Source organism: Malaya genurostris, chromosome 2 (genome assembly GCF_030247185.1).
Source record: "Malaya genurostris strain Urasoe2022 chromosome 2, Malgen_1.1, whole genome shotgun sequence".
NCBI classification, from domain to species: domain Eukaryota; kingdom Metazoa; phylum Arthropoda; class Insecta; order Diptera; family Culicidae; genus Malaya; species Malaya genurostris.
In genome coordinates this window covers 347,376,544-347,396,540 of record NC_080571.1, presented here as the reverse complement: position 1 = coordinate 347,396,540, position 19,997 = coordinate 347,376,544, and the positions used below count along the sequence as shown (strand labels likewise).

General features: G+C 39.5%; 1 protein-coding gene across 6 annotated transcripts in view; it reads right to left on the bottom strand.

Annotated features, from left to right (window-relative positions):
- Window positions 1-19,997, bottom strand: part of LOC131432018 (embryonic polarity protein dorsal-like) — a 98,738-nt gene that overhangs the window by 5,537 nt on the left and 73,204 nt on the right. The window contains exons 1-2 of one of the 6 annotated variants that reach the window (XM_058598043.1): window positions 10,397-10,805; window positions 44-374 (exon numbers count right to left, since the gene is read on the bottom strand). The exons of 3 other annotated variants lie outside the window; for them this stretch is intronic. In XM_058598043.1, the coding sequence (XP_058454026.1) occupies window positions 44-314 (271 nt within the window). In that variant the 5' untranslated portion in view covers window positions 315-374; window positions 10,397-10,805. Of the gene's footprint in view, window positions 1-43; window positions 375-10,396; window positions 10,806-11,062; window positions 11,219-19,997 lie in introns of those variants that run through there. 2 more of the 6 variants (XM_058598048.1, XM_058598047.1) reach the window with 2 other exon arrangements.

The window sequence follows — 19,997 nt, the reverse complement described above, 5'->3', positions numbered from 1 at the left end:
TGGTAAGAGAATTTCCAGCTAAGGGCCGATTTAGATCGTCTACCTTTTGGGTTCGGTTTGGGTTCTTGGGTAACAACAATCTTGGGAGTTCCGGGAGGTTCCGGAACGGCACGGGCATGTACACGGTGAACAATCGAATTGTACATTCCGGCCAAGGGTGATTTTTTCAGGTTTTCTAGCTTGTGGAACAGATTCAAGTGTTCGTAGTCGGACGACGACGTAGACGACGACGAGGATGCCGACGAGTTATGTCGAACCTTACGCCGGATGATGCTGCGCGAGAAACTCGCGGTGGATCGCGTCGGAAAGGACATGATTTTTTTGTTTACTGGATTGTTAAAGAAATCCGTTGATCACCGAAAAGATGATTCCGGCTAGACAAAAGATAACACTGTATCGGTTACGTTCGGGAAATCTGAGCAATCAGTTCAATTCGGAGTCAACGTTCGTGTTTCCTAAGTCATTTTCTTTCATTGTACGTCTGGTTTTTAGACGTTGGAGCCGTCTAGAGCTTAGTTTAGCTTCAATCAATAGCCAACGAAAAACAATGCTGGAAAAAGTCGTTCAAAACGGATATTGATATCGTCTTGAGTAGCAAAGAGCAATTCCAGAAATGAGTAGCCAATCAGTAGACTTCGCACACTACTATTCAGATCAGTGGTGTCCAAACTTTTTCGGTCGTTTACCCATTTTGAATATATCATTATTTCTACTGTCCACCAAGCTAAAAACTCTTCGATGTCATTTCAGCTTTTGGAAGTGATTCTACACGATAAAGATCTAATTGACTAATCTCCACTTTTTGCCATATTGGATTAGGAAATAGGAGGCAGTAGAGACACAATAAAATCTTATGTATCTTTACCCAACAAAAGGATTGATAAGTATTTATCTACGATCACACGAGCGAGACTAGTTCAGTTGACAAAATGGTTTTCCCGGATTGAAGATTAGTTGCGAGTTGAGGCCCGTCTCAATTTTGATCCCGTCAGTCATTTTTAATGTTTGTGCTTTCGTTTGATAAACCAACGAAGCAAGACATGGTGAAGTATAACTGACTAAAACTGGATATTTCTCAGATGAATTGTTGTATAAGATTTGAACTGAAATAGCTGATATTATTAGATGATTGAATCGTTTTAAAAAGAAAAAGTATTCCATTTAATTCCACTATATTAAACAAAAATCTTAACTGTTTCACCACTAATACCATGATTACTATCTCAGACACAGATACTAGTATTTCGGTGTGCTATTTTCAATCTTGTTTAGTGTATCAGTTCCAAGTCTGTTGGAAGAAAAGTGCAGTGCAGTTTCTTTTGTACTAGTGCAGGTAAACGCTGAACTTACTCCTGGGAAAAAATGCTTCGTTAAAAGAGAAAACATGTATTTGAATTATATTCAACGGAATATGATTGACTCTAACGTAAAACATATTTCTTCTCTGGATGCGTACCGAATGAAACAAGAAAACGACGGATAACTGTTTTTACTAAGTTTGTAAAAAATTCTAAATTTTGTTGCTTTTTCACTAAATTCACTTGAAAAGTTTGAAACTGCTCTAAAAGTATTCAAAATTTTCTAACAATTTATTAACTTCGTTGATCCTTTACCTATATAAATTATATTATCCACATTGCAAGCCATTATGCATAAAATAAGCATTATTTTGCAACTTCAATAATAAAATAATGCCATCACTGAATAATGATAAGTAAAATGAATTATTACTATGATACTAGTTAGCTATCGCTGGCTGTTCTTAGTTGGATGGTAGAGCCGATGCTAGTGTCTACTGCCGTGAAATGAGAAATCAATCTCATTCATTCACTAACCAGATTTATTTGTTTATTTTTACTCGGATTTATTTCTACTCGCACAGACAGGCAGATATACGAAGCACTTACTCAACGAATAATAGTGATCACTTTTTTAACTGAAATAGAAGGCTCGGTAGCCGGTCATTCTGAAATTACTGAAAATCGTTGGACTGATAAATTGGTTAGAATTAGGCTTCATACTTGGGCAGTGTCAAAATATGCGAAATATTGAGGAAACATAGAAAACAGTGCTCGAACGAAGTCATTTTTATCAGGTACGAATCCTAACATGTCTAAGAATCTATCACATTTTTTCTAACAAAATTTCAAACTCAAATCTTGGTACTAATTGCATATTGTGAACCTAATTTGTAACCTGTCTACTCTGCCCATACTCGCATATCAGTCCCATATCGTTTTTCGCCAATTTTGAGTTAGCTTGAGAAATAAAATCTATCCTCAATATACTCTAAGAAATTGCAATAAAGGTTGAGGGTTTGTTCTGTGAACTGTGAAAAAAATATCAACTCATGTCTGTCCCATATGCAAAGTACTCGCAAGTCAGTTCCATTCAGTGCAAATTTCAATAATTTCATTTCTTGCAAATGTGGTGAGGGACACGGAGATGACTCCTGCAGGAAGTCAATCGAAAAGTGTATTTACTGTGGTGAGAATCCGCATGCTCTTTTTAAGTGCTCTAAATATAAGCAACGCGAGGAAAAGCTCAAGCGAACCGTGAGGGAGCATTCCAAACGATCTTACGCGGAAATCCTCAAACGAGCTACTCCACATATCTCTGACAACCCATTCGCTTTTTTGTCGACTGACGCTGATGTTTCAAATGACCCCGACGAAGGACCTTTTTCTGTTCAGCTAGGAACAAACAGGAAACGACCAATTATGTCCTCTCCTAAGCTTCCTCGCAAAGGTCTTAAAATACTAGAAACTAAAATAATAAAACGGAACCAAAACAACAATGTCACAGAGCCGAAGCCAATACCTCCTGGATTTCGATAATCGAATTACAACCAGGAATTTCCAGCACTTCCAAGGACACTGAAAAACCCAAGTGATCCCAAATCACAACCAGAAAGCCAAACAAATTCTGGATGGCTGAAATTTTCGGATATCGTGGACTGGATATTAACAGCCTTCAATATAACATTAAGAATAACAGTAAGAACGTTTTTAAAGCAGTTGACAGAATACTGGCCCCTTTTTGCAGTGATCGTATCTATCGATGGCTGATATACCTACAGAAATCGATAATATGATTACTATACTGCAGTGGAATTGCAGAAGTATCATCCCAAAATTAGATTCAAATTTTTGATAAATTCGCGTAACTGCGACGTATTTTTATTATGTGAAACATGGCTTACTTCAAATATAAACTTTGACTTCCACAATTTCAACATTATACGCCTGGATCGAGGAGACTCCTATGGAGGGGTTCTTCTAGGGATCAAAAAGTGCTATTCATTTTATCGAATTAACCTCCCCTCGATTCCGGGCATTGAAGTTGTTGCTGTCAAATCAAAATCAGAGACAAAGATCTTTGTATAGCTTCTATCTACATACCTCCCAGAGTCTCGATAGGGCATCGACGACTGGCAGACATCATTGAGCTTCTTCCCACCCCACTTGATCCTCAACGCCGCGATTCAAGCCCACAAAGAGTGCTCGGAAATATATAAACAAACAAAGAGTGAAATATATAAAACAAAATAATTCGCGTATAAAAAATTCAGGAACAGTGGGAAGCGCGAAGACTACGAAAAATATGCATCATTAGAAAAGACCATGAAAAATCTGATTAAAGCAGAAAACAAATGGTTACTGGCGTCGGTCCGTCAATGGCCTATCTAGGGAAACATCGATGACCACTCTGTGGAATACAGCCCGTCGTATGAGGAATGCAACCACTAATAACGAATCCGTAGAATATTCAAATCGCTGGATATTTGACTTCGCCAAGAAAGTTTGCCCGGATTTTGTTCGGGAATCGAATACCTATCGCGTCGCGTCCTCTCGATACACTGAAAACGATACCCCCTTTACGATGACGGAGTTTTCTCTTGCCCTCTTATCGTGCAACAACAATGCCCCAGGACGTGATAAAATGAAATTCAACTTGCTTAAAAATTTTCCCGATATCGCGAAAAAACGCCTAAAGAACTTGTTCAACAAGTTCGTCGAACAGAAGACCTCAAGACTGGAGAAAAGTGAGGGTTATCGCTATTCAAACACTGGACAAACCAGCCTCCGACCACAACTCGTATCGACCGATTGCAATGCTCTCCTGTATTCGGAAACTGCTGGAAAAAATGATCCTGTTTCGTCCCGATGAATGGATGGAAACAAGTGGCTTGCTTTCAGATACACAATTTGGCTTCCGTAAAGGCAAAGGAACGAACGATTGCCTTGCGCTGCTTTCTACAGAAATTCAAATGGCATTCGCTCACAAGAAGCAAATTGCATCAGTATTCTTGGACATAAAGGGGGATTTTTGATTCAGTTTCCATAAAAATTCTCTCGGAGAAGCTGCACAAGCATGGTCTTTCCCCACTTTTAAACAATTTTTTGCCCAACTTATTATCGGAAAAGCACATGTTTTTTACACATGATGACTTGACAACCTCACGAATTAGCTAAATGGGCCTTCCCCAGGACTCATGCCTCAGCCCCCTTCTTTACAACTTTTACATCCATGACATCGATGAGGCAACTTGCAGATGATGGCGTGGTGTCTATTATAGGATCCAAGTCTACCGACCTGCAAGGACCATTACAAACTACCTTGGACACTTTGTCTACATGGGCTCTACAGCAGGGTATTGAATTCTCCACGGAGAAAACTGAGTTGGTAGTATTTTCCAGGAAGCGTGAACCTGCACAACTACAGCTTCAACTAATGGGTCAAACCATAGCTCAGTCCTTCACATTCAAATACCTCGGAGTCTGGTTCGATTCCAAAGGTGCCTGGGGATGTCACATTAGGTATCTGAAACTAAAATGCCAAAAAACCCAACAGATCTAAAATGCTGACCAAACAACGATATTATCAGTGATGGAGTATGGATGTTTCTGTTTCCGTTCCGCCCCGAAAATACATTTCATCAAGCTGGAGAGAGTCCAGTATCGTTGTTTGCATATAGCCTTGGGTTGTATGCAGTCGACTCATACGGGGAGTCTCGAGGTGCTGGCGGGAATTCTTCCGTTGAAAACCTGTTTTTGGGATCCCTCATATCGACAACTCATTCGATGTAGTGTCTTAAATCCGTCGGTTATCGATAACTTTGAACGGCTTGTCGAGCTTAATTCTCAGACCCGATTTATGACATTGTAATTTGACTTCATGTCACGTAACAATAATTCTGCTTCCTACAATCCTCACAGTGTTCGTTCCTATGATACTTCTAATTCTACGGTGTTTTTCGACACATCCATGAAAGAAGATATTTATGGAATCCCGGATCACCTATGCCCTCAAGTGATCCCTAATATTTTTAATGACAAATTTAGAGAAGTCGACTGAAATAAAATGTTTTACAAAGACGGATCACATCTCGAGGGGTCCACTGGCTTCGGTATTTTTAATGAAAATTTCACCATCTCCTATAAACTCAGTGATCCAGCTCCAGTTTACGTCGCAGAACTAGCTGCAATTCAGTATACCCTTGAGATCATTGAAACTTTGCCTACAGACCACTACTTCATTGTATCGGACAGTCTCAGCTCTATCAAGGCTCTTCGCTCAGTGAAGCCTGGAAAGTACTCGCCGTATTTCCTGGGGAAAATACGGGAACAACTGAGTGCTTTATCTGAAAAATCATACCGGATTACCTTGGTTTGGGTCCCGTCACATTGTTCCGTAAGGGGTAATGAGATGGCGGACTCCCTGGCCAAGGTGGGCGCATTACAAGGTGAAACCTATGAAAGACCAATCTGCTTCAATGAATTTTTCAGTTGTTCTCGTCAAGAGGCACTCGTCTTCAGCTCTGATAGTACTAATACCGGCACCATTTTAATGTTATTGAATCGTATATTTGATAGCAAAATACATTCAAGCCGCTTTATATACGATTTTTTATGCGGTTTTATGAAATTCTCGAAATCGAAAACTATTTTTACATGCAAAATGACTTAGGATTGCATTGAATGTCGAGATCTAGTGTCATCTCAAAAAAATTTGTTTTAAAATAAATGTGAATTATCTCAGAATGGTGTTACTTGGCGCAGACTTCGCTGCCGCTTCTTATTGTACGGAATCCTACTGGCACTCAAAATCCTTCCAGGTCGGGCCTCGAACATACGACAACCGACTTGTATGACCAGCGCCCTATGCATTGAACCGCCAACCCGGGCTCTAATACAGCATACATAGGATAATTTCGCTAGGAGAAGATTCTCAAAAGTGATTTGGCGTTTTCCAACATCTTCAACACAAATTGGTGATATCAGCTCATTTGATTCCAATATGAGATCCCCTGGGAACCATTTTTACATTTCTCTTGTCATAAAGTCCCATAGTCTGGATTCGACTTCTGGTTCCAGAGTAACTGAGTCATGAGTGTTAACACCTTCAATTTCAAGAGTGTGTGACAATACTAAAAGCAGCTAATACTTGCAAAATCTTTAGTAAGTTGTTTGTTTGTCGAATAAATTTAATTAAAAAATAGTTGTTCCAGAGGCACCGGGAAAAAATAGAACTCACATCGATTTCTCAGAGATCACTGAATAGACTCTAACAAACTTGTATTAAAACAAAGAGTCTCGTAATCCCATGTGATTCTGCTTCATTCCATCGAGAATATGAACAATATTTGCAATTTGAAATAGTGATTGCTAACATGCATGGAATTGTTATGACCGCACTTTTTATGAAAAATTAAGCTTCGAAGAAGGTACCAAAACATTATTTTTACTATGCAATAGCGCAATCGATGTTATAAAACAGTGAATCGTTAAAAAAAGCCACTGAAGAAATGCTCATCATTTTTGCAGATTTTGTTGGTTGATGAGAGCAATTATAACTCCTGATTCTAGAATACTACGTACTAATGCGACATTCTAGATCCAAAGTCGTTAAAGTATTGAGTGTTGCGTTCGATGAGTCCTAAAACTGCCTAGGCTACCGGCGCATTGCCTGGAAAAATGACTTTTTCGGTTTCAAATCGCTCCAATAATGCGCACAAAAGCAGTTTCCATAGCCGATTTGTTACAATCGCGTATCGATTGTCCCGAACTCTTACAATTAATTAATTTCGACATTCATCGTCGTAGTCTGCGTTATCAAGCCTTTTTGAGATTACCTTCGACCAGAACGAACTATGGATACAATGAACCATTTACTAGTATGTGTCGTTTATTCTTTAACTTATATAATGTCTTCGATTTTCATGTATCTCGAAATGTAATCAAACGATTGTTTCTTAGTCACTTATCATGTTAGTTTTAGAATCAAACATTGGTACAAAAATGAGGAGGTTTCATGCCTGCTGGAGGCAGACGTTTAAAAATTCTCAACTCCAGTGGCCTTTTCCCTGCTCCACATACATGCATACATACAATACTGTATTTTCGTTCAACCCCCACTCTGTCTCTCCACCATCTCCATTGGAAACTAACTAGATTCGCTCGTCAAAATTAACCCGGTCGTGTCTTCTTCTTTCTCTTTGTCTTCCACCATGCATTCTTCGATCACTAATTAGATCTACATGCCGATTCTAACACCGTAGCTAGCCCACGCTCGTCTACTACCTTCTCCACCAACCCTTGTATTCTGTTCCCACTTTTTTCTTCTCTCTCACCTTTTAAGCAAGAGTACTATTTTTATCTCTCCAACAGGCATAAAACCTCCTCATCTTTAGCATTAACAGATTACAATCATCCAAATGATACTTGCTTGGTGTCATCAGCTAGTTAAAGGGTTATAGATTTAGTTTTAATTGTTAGTGTTAAGTCCAAATGTATCTGTTGGATCATTGTAATCTACTTTTCTTTACGTTTCGTCTTAGACTCGTCAGTGCAGAGCAGTTCAAATTGAACTGCTTAGTGCAAACTTAAACAGTTCAATTTGAACCGCTAAGCAGACGTAAAGTTCAATGCTATTTGCAAAACACTTTTTCGGCCAGTATTAGTCGAAAAAGACGTTTTCGTTCGGCAGGTCAGACAAGACATGGCACTTCGGTGCCAATTGAAAAAGTGTTTTGCAAATAGCATTAACTTTACGTCTGCTTAGCGGTTCAAATTGAACTGTTTAAGTTTGCACTAAGCAGTTCAATTTGAACTGCTCTGCACTGACGAGTCTAAGACGAAACGTAAAGAAAAGTAAAAACGGTTATGTGTCCAAAGCACAAACTTTGGATAACCCCTAAATGACATTGTAATCTGTTGATACAAATGATGAGAAGGTTTTATGTCTGCTGGAGAGAGAGATTACCAAATGTCATCTCCATCGGACTTTTCCCTGCTCCCAAATAAATAATGCGCACTTATATTTGCTGTCGATCGTCTAATTACCATTATTAGTTGATAGTCATAAAACTAAATTCGGCTATATCGGTACCCGATTTCAGAAGTATTGGAAATTGTGGTCAAAAACTCCAAAATGAAACTTACCTCGATTCTTCATAAACTTTGATTCAAATGAAAGATTGTATCATCTCTTAGATTACTGTGAAAATTTATTTGGATCTTATTTTCGGTTTTAGAATGGTGAAAAATATTATTAATTTCCAATTGTCATTTGAGTGACTATGCAAAAACCGTAATAAATTCTGCGACACTGTACTAAAACTTTTCCAAAAAACTTATCAGTTAATGGTCGAATCAAATGGTTTCGGCTGTACGGGTTCTCCAAGTCCGGTTTCAGTAGAACCGGCAGTAGTGACACCTCCAAAAGAAAGAAAACTCACCTCGATTTCTCAGGGATAGTTAAACTGATTTTCACAAGCTGATGCTCCAAATGAATGGTCCTAGAGTCTCATAGGTTACTGCAAATTTTTTTTCGGATTTATCTTCCGGAATTATAGTGTGAAAATTTTTGAAAAATTTAAATTGATATTTAACGATACGGAGCAAAGATCCGAAAAACTTTGACACTGTGTTGGAAAATGTTACAATGTAGGTTTCGTTAGTTGATGGTAAAAAGAACTGGTTTTGGCTATACTGGTTACCGATTTCCGGTTCCGGATTTACTAAAAATAGTGGTCGGAAACTTCGAAAAATGATGTGTTGAAAATTTCAAACTATCATTTGAGGTAACGATGCAAAGAACGTGAAAACTCTGAGTGAAGCTGTACTAAAGACTGTTCTAAAATATGGGTCTCGTTAGTTTAAGGCCTTTCAAATTTACTGTGCTATTCCGATACCGATAATTACACTACTTCATTACACCACAAGGTGGATCAAACCAGAATGTAATAAAGTTTTATAATATGTATAAAAATGAATGTATACATAGTATGTATCAAACCAAGCGTAGTCTGATATCGTGGAGGGACCAGAACACCCTGGGCCCTCCCATTCGGGTACGTGCCTGTTTGTGTGAATCTGAGTCTGGGACGAGTTAATATAAATTTTTTTACCCATTCGCATACATGGCCTATACGAAGTGAATTTTGTTCATCAAAAAACAATCAAAGCAAACCGAAAAAAAATCAAACTTTCTCTTCATTTCTGTTTGTTTTATGACACGTGTTTTTTCATGGCCTACGCAGTATTGCTACGTTTTTCCACTATAACATTACACCGGCGCAGGTCTGAAATGACAGTCAAATTCGAGCATGTGTGCTCGGTGCAACACTCTGATGTGGTAGTTTAGTTCAGTGCAATGATATTACACAATAGTAGTTCGTTTTCTGCTCAAAATTCCAAACCAAGAGATTTGATTTGGAAACGTAGATGGAAGTGTGAGTTGATATCGACCAAAATTTGATCTACTATTTCGACTTGCGATGAGTACATAAACAGACAAACTGGTGTGTGATTTGATACGACCTTGATCTGGTGTTATTTCGATGTTTGTTTTTCAATCGCGACATTCTAGCTCTAGAATCAACAGATAATAGCTGGCCAGAAACATACGCTTGCCTTATTTCACAACGTCATTGTTTCGAAAAACAACACATAATTTATATTATTTTTCTCGAATCTGTGTTGTTTTTTCTTCCACCAGCACCACCACCACTGCTATGGAAATGCTTGAAAACTCTCGAACTAGGCCAATCTGATATTTTTAAGGTCATTCGAAGGTTGCTTGAAATGTAAGATGAATTCAAAAAAAAAATCGATCTACAATTTTAGCGCATATCGATAAATTTTTCAGAACTCAATCGCTTTCAATGAAAGCCGAGATGTTTCCGTAATCATTAAAAATAGAACCATTGGCGATATTCATTCATTCCAAACAGACTGATCGCAGATCATATGTTTTCCACTTGTTTCCTGTCGCTGGCACTGATCTACTTTTTCAACACAATCACACTCGTTTCTCGTCGGTCAGTCAGTCAGTCAGTTCGGTTTCAATGTCTGACAGTCGATTGTTGTTGGATTGTTTATTGTTGACCCACCCACGCTCACTACGTGTTCGGTGTCAAACGAGAGCAAACGGCACCCGAACACGAACTGATTGATCACAATTCGATTTCGATTTCGCGAACCGACCCGACCCGATAACGACCGAAAATTGATTCTCTTTGAAATGGATGCGTTTCGTTCCGCACTGGCCTACTGCGAGTAAACACAAATCGCGAATGGCGACGGCGAAGAAAGCAAACATTCGACACACGGGGTGAGAATGAGAGTTTTCGGTGACCATCAGAACTGAGTTGTTCGCTCTGGTGGATCTGCTGCCCCGAACTGCTCCTGCCGTCATTTTAGTGGGATGGAGAAATCTATTTTTAAACATTTTTCAAACTCTCCTTTCGCGTCGATGTGTGCGAGCGAGTGATCGAGGCAGACGGATGAGGTGTGCATTTTTCATTTTCACTAGCAATTTTTTCACTTCAAGTGGTCAAGAGTTGCACAGGTATTGGGATTTTTTGATACGATCATTTCACGAAAAACGTATAATTTCTTGGAAACCGTCACGTAACACTGAGAGGCTGTGAAGCACACGACGTTTGCCTTGAGAGTTTGTCAATCAGGCGGCCGGAAGTCGAAATGTTCAGCCCGTTTGTCCGATGACAGGCAAACATCAAACAAACCAGGATGGTGATGGTTCCTATTGATATTACCATAAATTGCCTTGGCTCCGGATGATCTGCTGCTTTTATTTTCCACAACTTTCTGCTTTTCTTTCGTTTTTTAACTTTTGAATTAATTCTTCAAGCGACAGAAGACGAGTTGAAGGCACTGCGGAGACGACTTAATTGTGCGGGTTAGAATATCTGAACTAAATGGAAAATTAGTACTCGCGTGGCTTGCGGGAAAATCTTCTCTCCCGGTTTTCACATCGCAAATCTCTGCGCTTTGCGCGAAAATGTTCCGTTCTCTCACGGCGACGAGGAAAATCAACACTGGCCAGTAGTGGTGAGTACGGGATTTCTACACTGTCATTTGAAAGCATTTGTACCAGACATGATGGATGGCAAACGATTTGAAAGAAGCAAGGTTAGAAAAGATCAAACCTCAGAGGTTATCAACATCGGCAATGTCTTCTCTGGTTTTCGTGGAAAATTATATTATTTAACCCTCTTGCCAAAATTATTTGGTTTGCTTAAGTCGGTGAATATTTTTTATTCATAGATGAACTGAACTATGGCAGGGGAGAAAATTTGAATGTGCCTTTAGTTATGTAGTTTCAATTTTTGATTCTCTAGACTGAAGTAAAGTAAACTCCAGTAAGAGTGTTCCGCATCGATCGAAACCTGTGGTAGTCGGGCGGTGCCAAGTCTACATTGCAAGGTGGGTGAGATTGACAGGATTTAGACGGATATCTTAAAATAAAATTCCCCGGTTTTTACTGATTTTCCTGATCAGTTTGCAATAGTTTCAGAAATCTAGATCTAATGTCGTTCTCGCTTTATGTCTAAGTCTTTGTGCCGTTTTCATCCTTACCGTGGTTTTACCGAACATTCAATGAAATGTAGTTTCGTCAAAAACTAATCAGCCAAATTTATTATTTTACTGGGAATACCGTGCTCCTTTTTTTAGCAACTTTTTCTTGCTCCAACAGACTGTTTCTTGAAGTATTATTTTTTTTGGTTTCTCAAAGTTGGTGTAGGAGAACAATGCTAATATTAGAAAATTTTGCGAAAAATTGAGGTATTTTGCGAAAAATAGGTTGTATTAACAATTTTCTGATTTTGCTGGAATCGACACACTGAGTTGCTTTGGATTAGCTATTTTCCAAAGAGTTTTTCGACCTAAACCGAAGCATGTGACCGAGCGTGCCCGTGATGAAAAATCTCGAATTATTTGGGCTCTAAGAATTATTTGGGCTCGTTTGGAGATCTTTCGAGTGGATTCTTTTGAACGTAAAGTTATTTACTAGCTTTTCGGTAGGCAATAGTAGAACAAAACGAATATTTTCTTTTTAACACTCAACGTTTCGACGCTTTTCATATGCAGCAAGCTCGAGCTTGCACCTGCACCGTATCTAACTGGCACGCGTTTGATGGCCTACTGTGACGGTTATTTTGCTTGTGATACAAACTGAGAAAAATAGAGAGGTGAAACGCACCCCACAGCTTTTTCAGAAGTAACAATTTTTTTCGCGGAAGCTGTAATGAAACTGAAAGCTCATCATAGCAAGATATGACTATGAAATTTTGGTAGCTATGGAATAAGCATATCATAAGAGGGTTTTTTTTTCGAAAGGTGAATTGCACAGGACTTCCCAACTGTATAATTGGAACTACCCACTAAAACACCTTGAATATCCAACTCTGCCTCCCCGGTACCACCGTTAGGTATTTCTTCGAGATGGAAGGCACCAGCCTCGTGCATCGCCATGGACTTCTGCATCGTTTTCTCCTACCTGTTTGAAACCTTTAATTCTCGTCTTTGAGTCACTTGCTTCACTCCAGAGGATTGACCAGGATGATGTCGAGGTCGGTCCGGGTATTCCGGTTGGAGCATGGCCTCAGGTTCACTGGTGCCTCGACGATTCATACCGAAGCTACATCGCACTCGACATCGGTGCTGTGGCTTCTACCCGGTTAGTCCCCAACGAAGAATCCAGCCTACACCGGCGAAGAATTCTCCGACGATGGAAGTTCTCCCGTAACCGTCGCTTCGAATACCCGTAAACGGATCGATCGGCAGGATGCCTGGGTCGGTCCAGTGATTCCGGTTAGAGGATGGCTTTAGACTACACCGACGGAGATCACTCCTTTGTATCGCGAAGCGGGGACGAGCAAACAGGACGTGTGCAGCCGTCTTTAGCTAATTTGGACAGCTAAGGCAGGCCGAACCTGTAATCTGAAACCTGAAACAACAGCGGCTTGTGAGGAATTGCGTCAGGCCGAAGTTCACTTCGCCTTAGGATCTGTTGATCCATCCAGAGACTCTTGGAATGAGCCGATGTTAGTCTATGCGTACTCTCTAGCAATTTCACGTTGATCTTCAGAAATTACTAGCATGTAGCGTCGCCTTCCTGCTCCGATTTTCAATTATTTACCACCATCAGCTCTGTTTTATGGTGCTCTATTTGCAGTTTCTTACTACGCAGCAAGTCCTCCACTATGCTGATCGAGTGTGATGCACTCAGTTCGCCCTCTTTTATGGATTGACGAGATGTTAAGACCTCAGTACACCATCGTACATTATGTTCCACAGGAGCGGTCCCAGAATGGACCCTTGTGGTACTCCGGCCGTGCTAGGAGTGTTGCATAAGCCTTCTTAAGTCTCATTAAAGCAATACCCGGTTATGAAAGTAGCTTTACAGAGTCTTGTACAGTCCTTCCGGTACTTCCAGTCGAAGTAGCGAGTCCACAATGTCCGCCCAACAAGCACTATTGTGTGCAACGTTGAATAGCGACCTCGGTGCTGGCTACTATCGAACTTATGGCATCCACCGTAGACCTGCCTTTGCGGAACCGGTACTGTTCGTAGGTCATTCCATCCGCCTCTTCTATGAACGAGGCCTGTTCAGGATGATTCTCTCCTGGAGCTTCCTTGTGGTGTCGATCAGGTCTATACGCGGATGGCTCCCAGGTTTCGGTAACAGTACCAATCTTTGTTTTTTTCCAAATGTCCGGGAACGATCGTTCATCCAGACATCTCTGCATGACCTCCCTGAGCATGTCCGGTTTTGAGGTTATAGCTACCTTTAAAGCCGCGTTCGGGACACCATCTGGCCCGAGGGCTTTCTTAGACCTCTGACACAATCCTTCTCCCTACCGTCAGGGTCTTCGGTTGGTTCACTGATTCGACGAGCGCATTGCTGTGGATGGGGATTTCCTCAAACCCCTCTTTGCAAAGGGGTTTACCTCCTCTCGCGATATTCGTCAGTACTAAGTTCCAGTTATGTCTCTGAAATTACCCACCCGTCTTTTTCTACAGTTAAGTGCTACTCAACCAATGTGTGGGGTATCGATGAAACATATGTTAGTCAGTAGGGGGCAATCCTAGGGAGTAGTGGGGTAAGAGTTTTCATCTGAGTTCAGAAATGATGTTTTCGATCACTTTCGCTGTATGTGTTGTCGTGCTGCTAAATGACTTGCTCATGTTTTCTGGAGAATAATGGTCGGGCAATGTTTGATTCCATGTCATTCTTTCTATTTGCTGCCCGTAGCGATTGCTATTGACATAATTTTTATCGAGCTTTCAAGTAAATTTTAAAGTAAATGCATAGTTTTTTCAATCAGATGTTTCAAGTAGTTTTTTCGAGCAGTATTTCAAAAGCTTTTCGAAGTTTCTCCGAGTAGGTTTTCTAGCAGTTTGTAAGCGTCTTTTCGAGCAGCTTCCAAGTAGTTCTTCAAGCTGTTTATCAAGCAGTTCTAAAGTATCTTTTCGAGCAGCTTTTTGAATAAGTTCTTCGAGCAGTTTTTCAAGTAGTTTTATCAGGTAACTTTTCGAGTAATTTGCTTGACCAATTTTTGGAGCAGTTTTCAATCAGTTTTTTTTTGCGAGCTGGTTTCTCGAGTAGTTTTTCGAGCAGTTCTGAAGCTTTTTTTGCAGTCTGAACAGTTTTTTCGTCTTAGTGGTCTTTTCAAGCAGCTTTTGACCAGCGTAGTTTTCTCCAGCAGTTTTTTGAGCATTTTTAAACAGTTTTTAACAGTTTTTGAAGTTGTAGTTTTTTTTCAAGCAGCTTTTCGAGCAGCACAGCTTTTTCAACCAGAGGTTTCAAATAGTTTTCTCGAGCAATATTTGAAAGGTTTTTTGAAATTTTTCTGAGTAGGTTTTCAAGCAGTTTAAAAGCGTCTTTTCGAGCAGCTGGGAAAGGAGTTGGCATCACTGGGAGTACGATGCGGTGTATGGATGTTGCTCTCGAAAAAGACTAATTTCAATGTGTGGTTTGTTACGTATAGTTGAAAATTTTGTGGAAACAGTTATTTTGAGTGATAGTGCAGGTATGGTAAGTGTGTGTTATTTATTGAATAATGTTGATTCGCAAAACTAAAAATGCTCAAGCGGCGAAAACTGAGAATTTACCGCAATATAGTTCAACGATATTAACCGATCGAAGCGCCGTCTGCATATCATTGTCGGTGTTATCAGATTTATATGGAATGTGTGAAAGTTTACATGTCAATCGTGTTATTCAAGTCGAAAGTCTTCTTAGATGCATAAGAGCTGTTTTAAAAGTTTTTATGTGAGACATTGATTGAAAATACTGACAGTCTCATATAACATCAGTGCGTAGCAGCTTATGTCGAGCTGCTAGCGCGACCTGGCAGCTTAACATAAACCGCTAGGCAGACGTAAAGTTAATGCTATTTACAAAACACTTTTTGCTATTACACCGAAGTGTAATGTCCAAACGGACGTCTCGGACGAGGTCGCGCTAGCAGCTCAACATAAGCTGCTACGCACTGATGAGTCAAAGACGAAACGTAAAAATTGCTTTGATAATGGGTATGTGTGTCCACAATATTTTACTGTCGTGGTTAGGGAGGATGTTAGCGACAGGTTGATTCAAGGGGAGAAATTCGGTCGAAAGGTACTGGTATGGCAAAGCAATATGTTCCTATGGTTTGAAGTCAACCATTTTTCACACTACCGGAACTATAAATGCAGAAATCTATCGATCTGAGTGTCTCCAAAAAAGATTGTTATCGTTATATAAGAAGCATAGTACACCTCCACTGTTTTGGCTGGATTTAGCGTCGGCTCACTATGCCAAAACCATTCTCAATTGGCTTGCGGAAAAGCGTATAAATTTCGCTCCTTCAGTTTCGACCCATCGAACGTTACTGGGCAATCGTGAAAATGGTCTTCAAAAAGACTGGCAGCTGGGAACATGCAGAAGTTCAAAAAAATTTGGCCTAAATCGTCCAACAAATGCAATGCAACACTTGTCCGGAACTTGATGAAGAGCGTTCGATCAAAAGTTCAAAAATTCGTGAAGGAATAACTCAACTTTCATCCGGTTTTTATTATGCTCAAGTTTAACCTCGTACAATAAAGGATTAATTTCGTATGGAAACAAAATGTGACAGTTGGAAGATCGAAAATGATGCATTAAATTTTAGTTGGTTCGACTTGAAGTCGCCAAAATTAAGTTCAGTGTTGAAATGACTGAGAAAAAACTCATAGGGTAAAGTGGGGTGAGATGTCGCTCTGGGAGAGTTGCCGCATTTTCAAGTTTGTAGTTATAGAAGTGCTCTAGAGTTGTTGCCTTCTCTATTGAGCCAGTCGCTACCTGGCTATCGAAGGATTTTCGGTAGTTTGCCCTTTCACTACCAGAGGCAGATTGTAACCGAAAATCAAATTATAAATCGTTAAAAAAATTTAACGATTTATAATTTTAATTTAATTTGACTTGAAGTCGGCATAACTAAGTTCAGTTTGGCAATGACAGAGTAGAAACAAATTTTGAATAAGCCAATTGAATGAGAAAATCACAGAAATCGAAAGGATGTTGGTTCCCAATTGCAATTAGTCGATTACGCAAATAATTTCTGATGACATTTTTTTTTTTTTCTATTTTGACATTTCCAAGTTAATGATGTGTCCAGAGTTGCCAGGTTATTTTTTCAAAAATCCGTATCTAACTCAAACATTTATCTGGATTTGTCTGGGTCTACTACATACAAGGCAATTTTGACCGGGCTTCCTTATCAGTGAGCAAAAATAAAAGGAGGTCTCACCACCTCTCGTATAGAGGCAAAAACCGTAAGGATCTGGCGAGATCTGACGAAATCTGAGAAAATTTGGAAAATCTGGCAAAAGATCTGGTTAGTTTGCGAGAAAAATATGGCAATCTGGCAACGCTGGATGTGTCATTGTTTTGGGGAATAATGTCATTGAATGTGTGGCATTTTACACGGTAGCTGTGGCATCATATTTAAGGCAAATTAAGAAACTGAGAATTTAGTGCATGAAACATTTCCGAATGATTCCCGTTTTCTTTTCTTCAGATACGGAAATAGTTCCTCATGAGGTGCGTTATCATTCAATGAATATTTTTTTAGATTGTTTTATTATTCTTCATATTATGTTAAAATGGTTTTTTATAGTATCCCATCATCTCATCCGGTATCATTGAAGGTTCGTTATTGAAAGTGTGGTACATGTTTCATTTTATTTTACCGTATAAAAAACGGAAAAAAAAACAGAAATCCTTCTTAAAACAATCGTTATGAACTCGGTTTTCACCTAATATCAGTAACCAGCGAGACCCGTCTCTGTAGAAATGTTGACGTAGGACTACGAATAGAAATTCCGTACAATCTGTGGCCAGGTTTAGAAAATCTACAGTTGAACCAAATTAAAACAGGTGTTTCTAATATATTATAAAATCTATTGCTTGAAAATATTTCTACGCATCGATTCAAGTAGATTAAACTATATAAAGACTGTCCCAGAAAGTATGGACGCACTTTCATTTCGCTGTAAATAATTCACAAGTGTTAGATATTCAAATTTTATTCGATATACTGATAATATTAGACTACAACAACAGAATATTATTCTCAACATTTGCTACTTAGCCATTGTAGACTAGTAGGCGCACCTTCTTTCGAACGTTTCTCATTAAATTCCGTACAGACTTTTCGGCGATAAGTTTTGACACTTTTTTCCAAGATGTGCCTTCGTTAATGCCCAAAATTCCTCAACTGGTCGAAGTTGTGGGCGAATTGGTGGATTCATGTCTTTTGGGACGAAAGTGACATTTTTGGTAGTATACCATTCTACCGTTGATTTCGAGTAGTGGCAAGAAGCAAGATCTAGCCAGAAGACAACAGGATCCTTGTGGCTTCGAATCATGGGTAAAAGTCGTTTTTGTAAACATTCCTTGATGTATATTTCGCTGTTCATTGAAGCAGTGGTGATGAAGGGTATCGAAATCTTACCGCAGCTACAAATTGCTTGCCAGACCATAGCTTTCTTACCAAATTTTTCGACTTGAATCGATGTCTCAGGCTGGTTTAACACATGCCCTTCTCGCAACGTATAATATTGTGGTCCCAGCAAGGATTTGTGATCGAGTTTCACGTAGGTTTCGTCGTCCATGATTATGCAGTTCAAATTTCCAACAAGAATCGTATTGTACAGTTTTCGAACCCTCGGCCTGATCGATGCTTCTTGTTTCGGGCTACGTTTTGGTTGTTTCTGCTTCTTATAGGTTCGAAGATTCAAACGTTCTTTAGCACGAAGGACATTTGACTTCGAAGTGCCCACTTTTTTGGCCATACCCGAACTGAAACCTCCTTCTTTTGCTCGAACGCCAAAACTCAGTATACGTTTATCCAACTCGACCTACGTCAATTTCGCGATTATGTCTCTGATATTACTTTCCCTTAGTTTTTTTGCTTTCTGAATTTATTAAGCATAAAATCGGTAGCATTGAAATATAATTTGTACCTTCTAGTGGGCTTGCTAAAAGTGTAAGAAATTGAACCTTGGAAAACTTGCTTTTTTTTTTCTATTGTCTCACGTGGAGTATTAAGTCAACCCAGGTAACAAGTAAGTACTAATAATGGCAGTGAAATAGCCTTTTATTTGCACCGAAAATAGCTTCATGATAGCTTTATATCTGCAATCTGAAAGCTGATTTGTTGTAAATCAATAAGAATTTAGCTTACACAATGCACGCCTGTCATAAATAAGCATGATCTATGAATAGCAGTATATTTTGCCGAAAATCGGTCCTAATTCAGTCTCAAGAGCGATTAAAGTGTCAAGCGATTATATGCTGTCATAGTGCGACATTAATACATGCTTATTGGTTGCCTGGGATTCATCTCAACTCCTATTGAAGATCAGTTTGCTAACCACGATTAAAACTTTGATTGTACACAAGCCTGAAAGGATTAATTTTTCACATATAAAATGTATTTTAAAACAAAGTCTTAATTCGTAACCAAACAATTTGATCGTATCTATTTTCTATAATACCTTGTAATCTAATAGGTTCAGTTCTAACCCAAAATAGTTCAAACGAACAAGGAATCTGACAAGCAAAAACTAACACGAATTACCATTATCTGATTTGACTACTGATTTCTGATCTTCCGCGCAGGGAAAAACTCACCTCGTACCAGTGCGAAAAAAAAACTAACTAACTAATGACGTAACTGGCGTGGAGATGTTTATAAATAAAGCTGAACGCATCGCCAAATTGTCCAACAATCACAGAAATCAGAAGCCGGTGATGATCATGAAACGGCGACGTGCAAAATTTTCGTGAATTAACGACTCTTCACCAATGAAGAAACATCCAAAACGGAGGAAGTAACGAAGTTACGGTTGAAAAACGAGACTTGATTGGTGTAGTGGGTCCCGACAAGAAAAAAAACGTGATTCTTTCACCCGGCGAAACACGATGATCATGTGCAGCGAAAATAAACTCGTGAGCGCTGGTGAGTGAGCTGATGATGGACTGGTGCTAGAAGTAATTTTCAACGGCATCAGCGCCTGCTACGATGGCATATAGGATGACCCTAGAGTACTCGGTGTGCTTACACAGTGAAGCCGAAAAACGACGATCATTGTTTTGAATTTTCGTTTTTTTATGTCTTGACAGGTGGAATTGATGTGACAGGCTGTTGGAAATGGTCA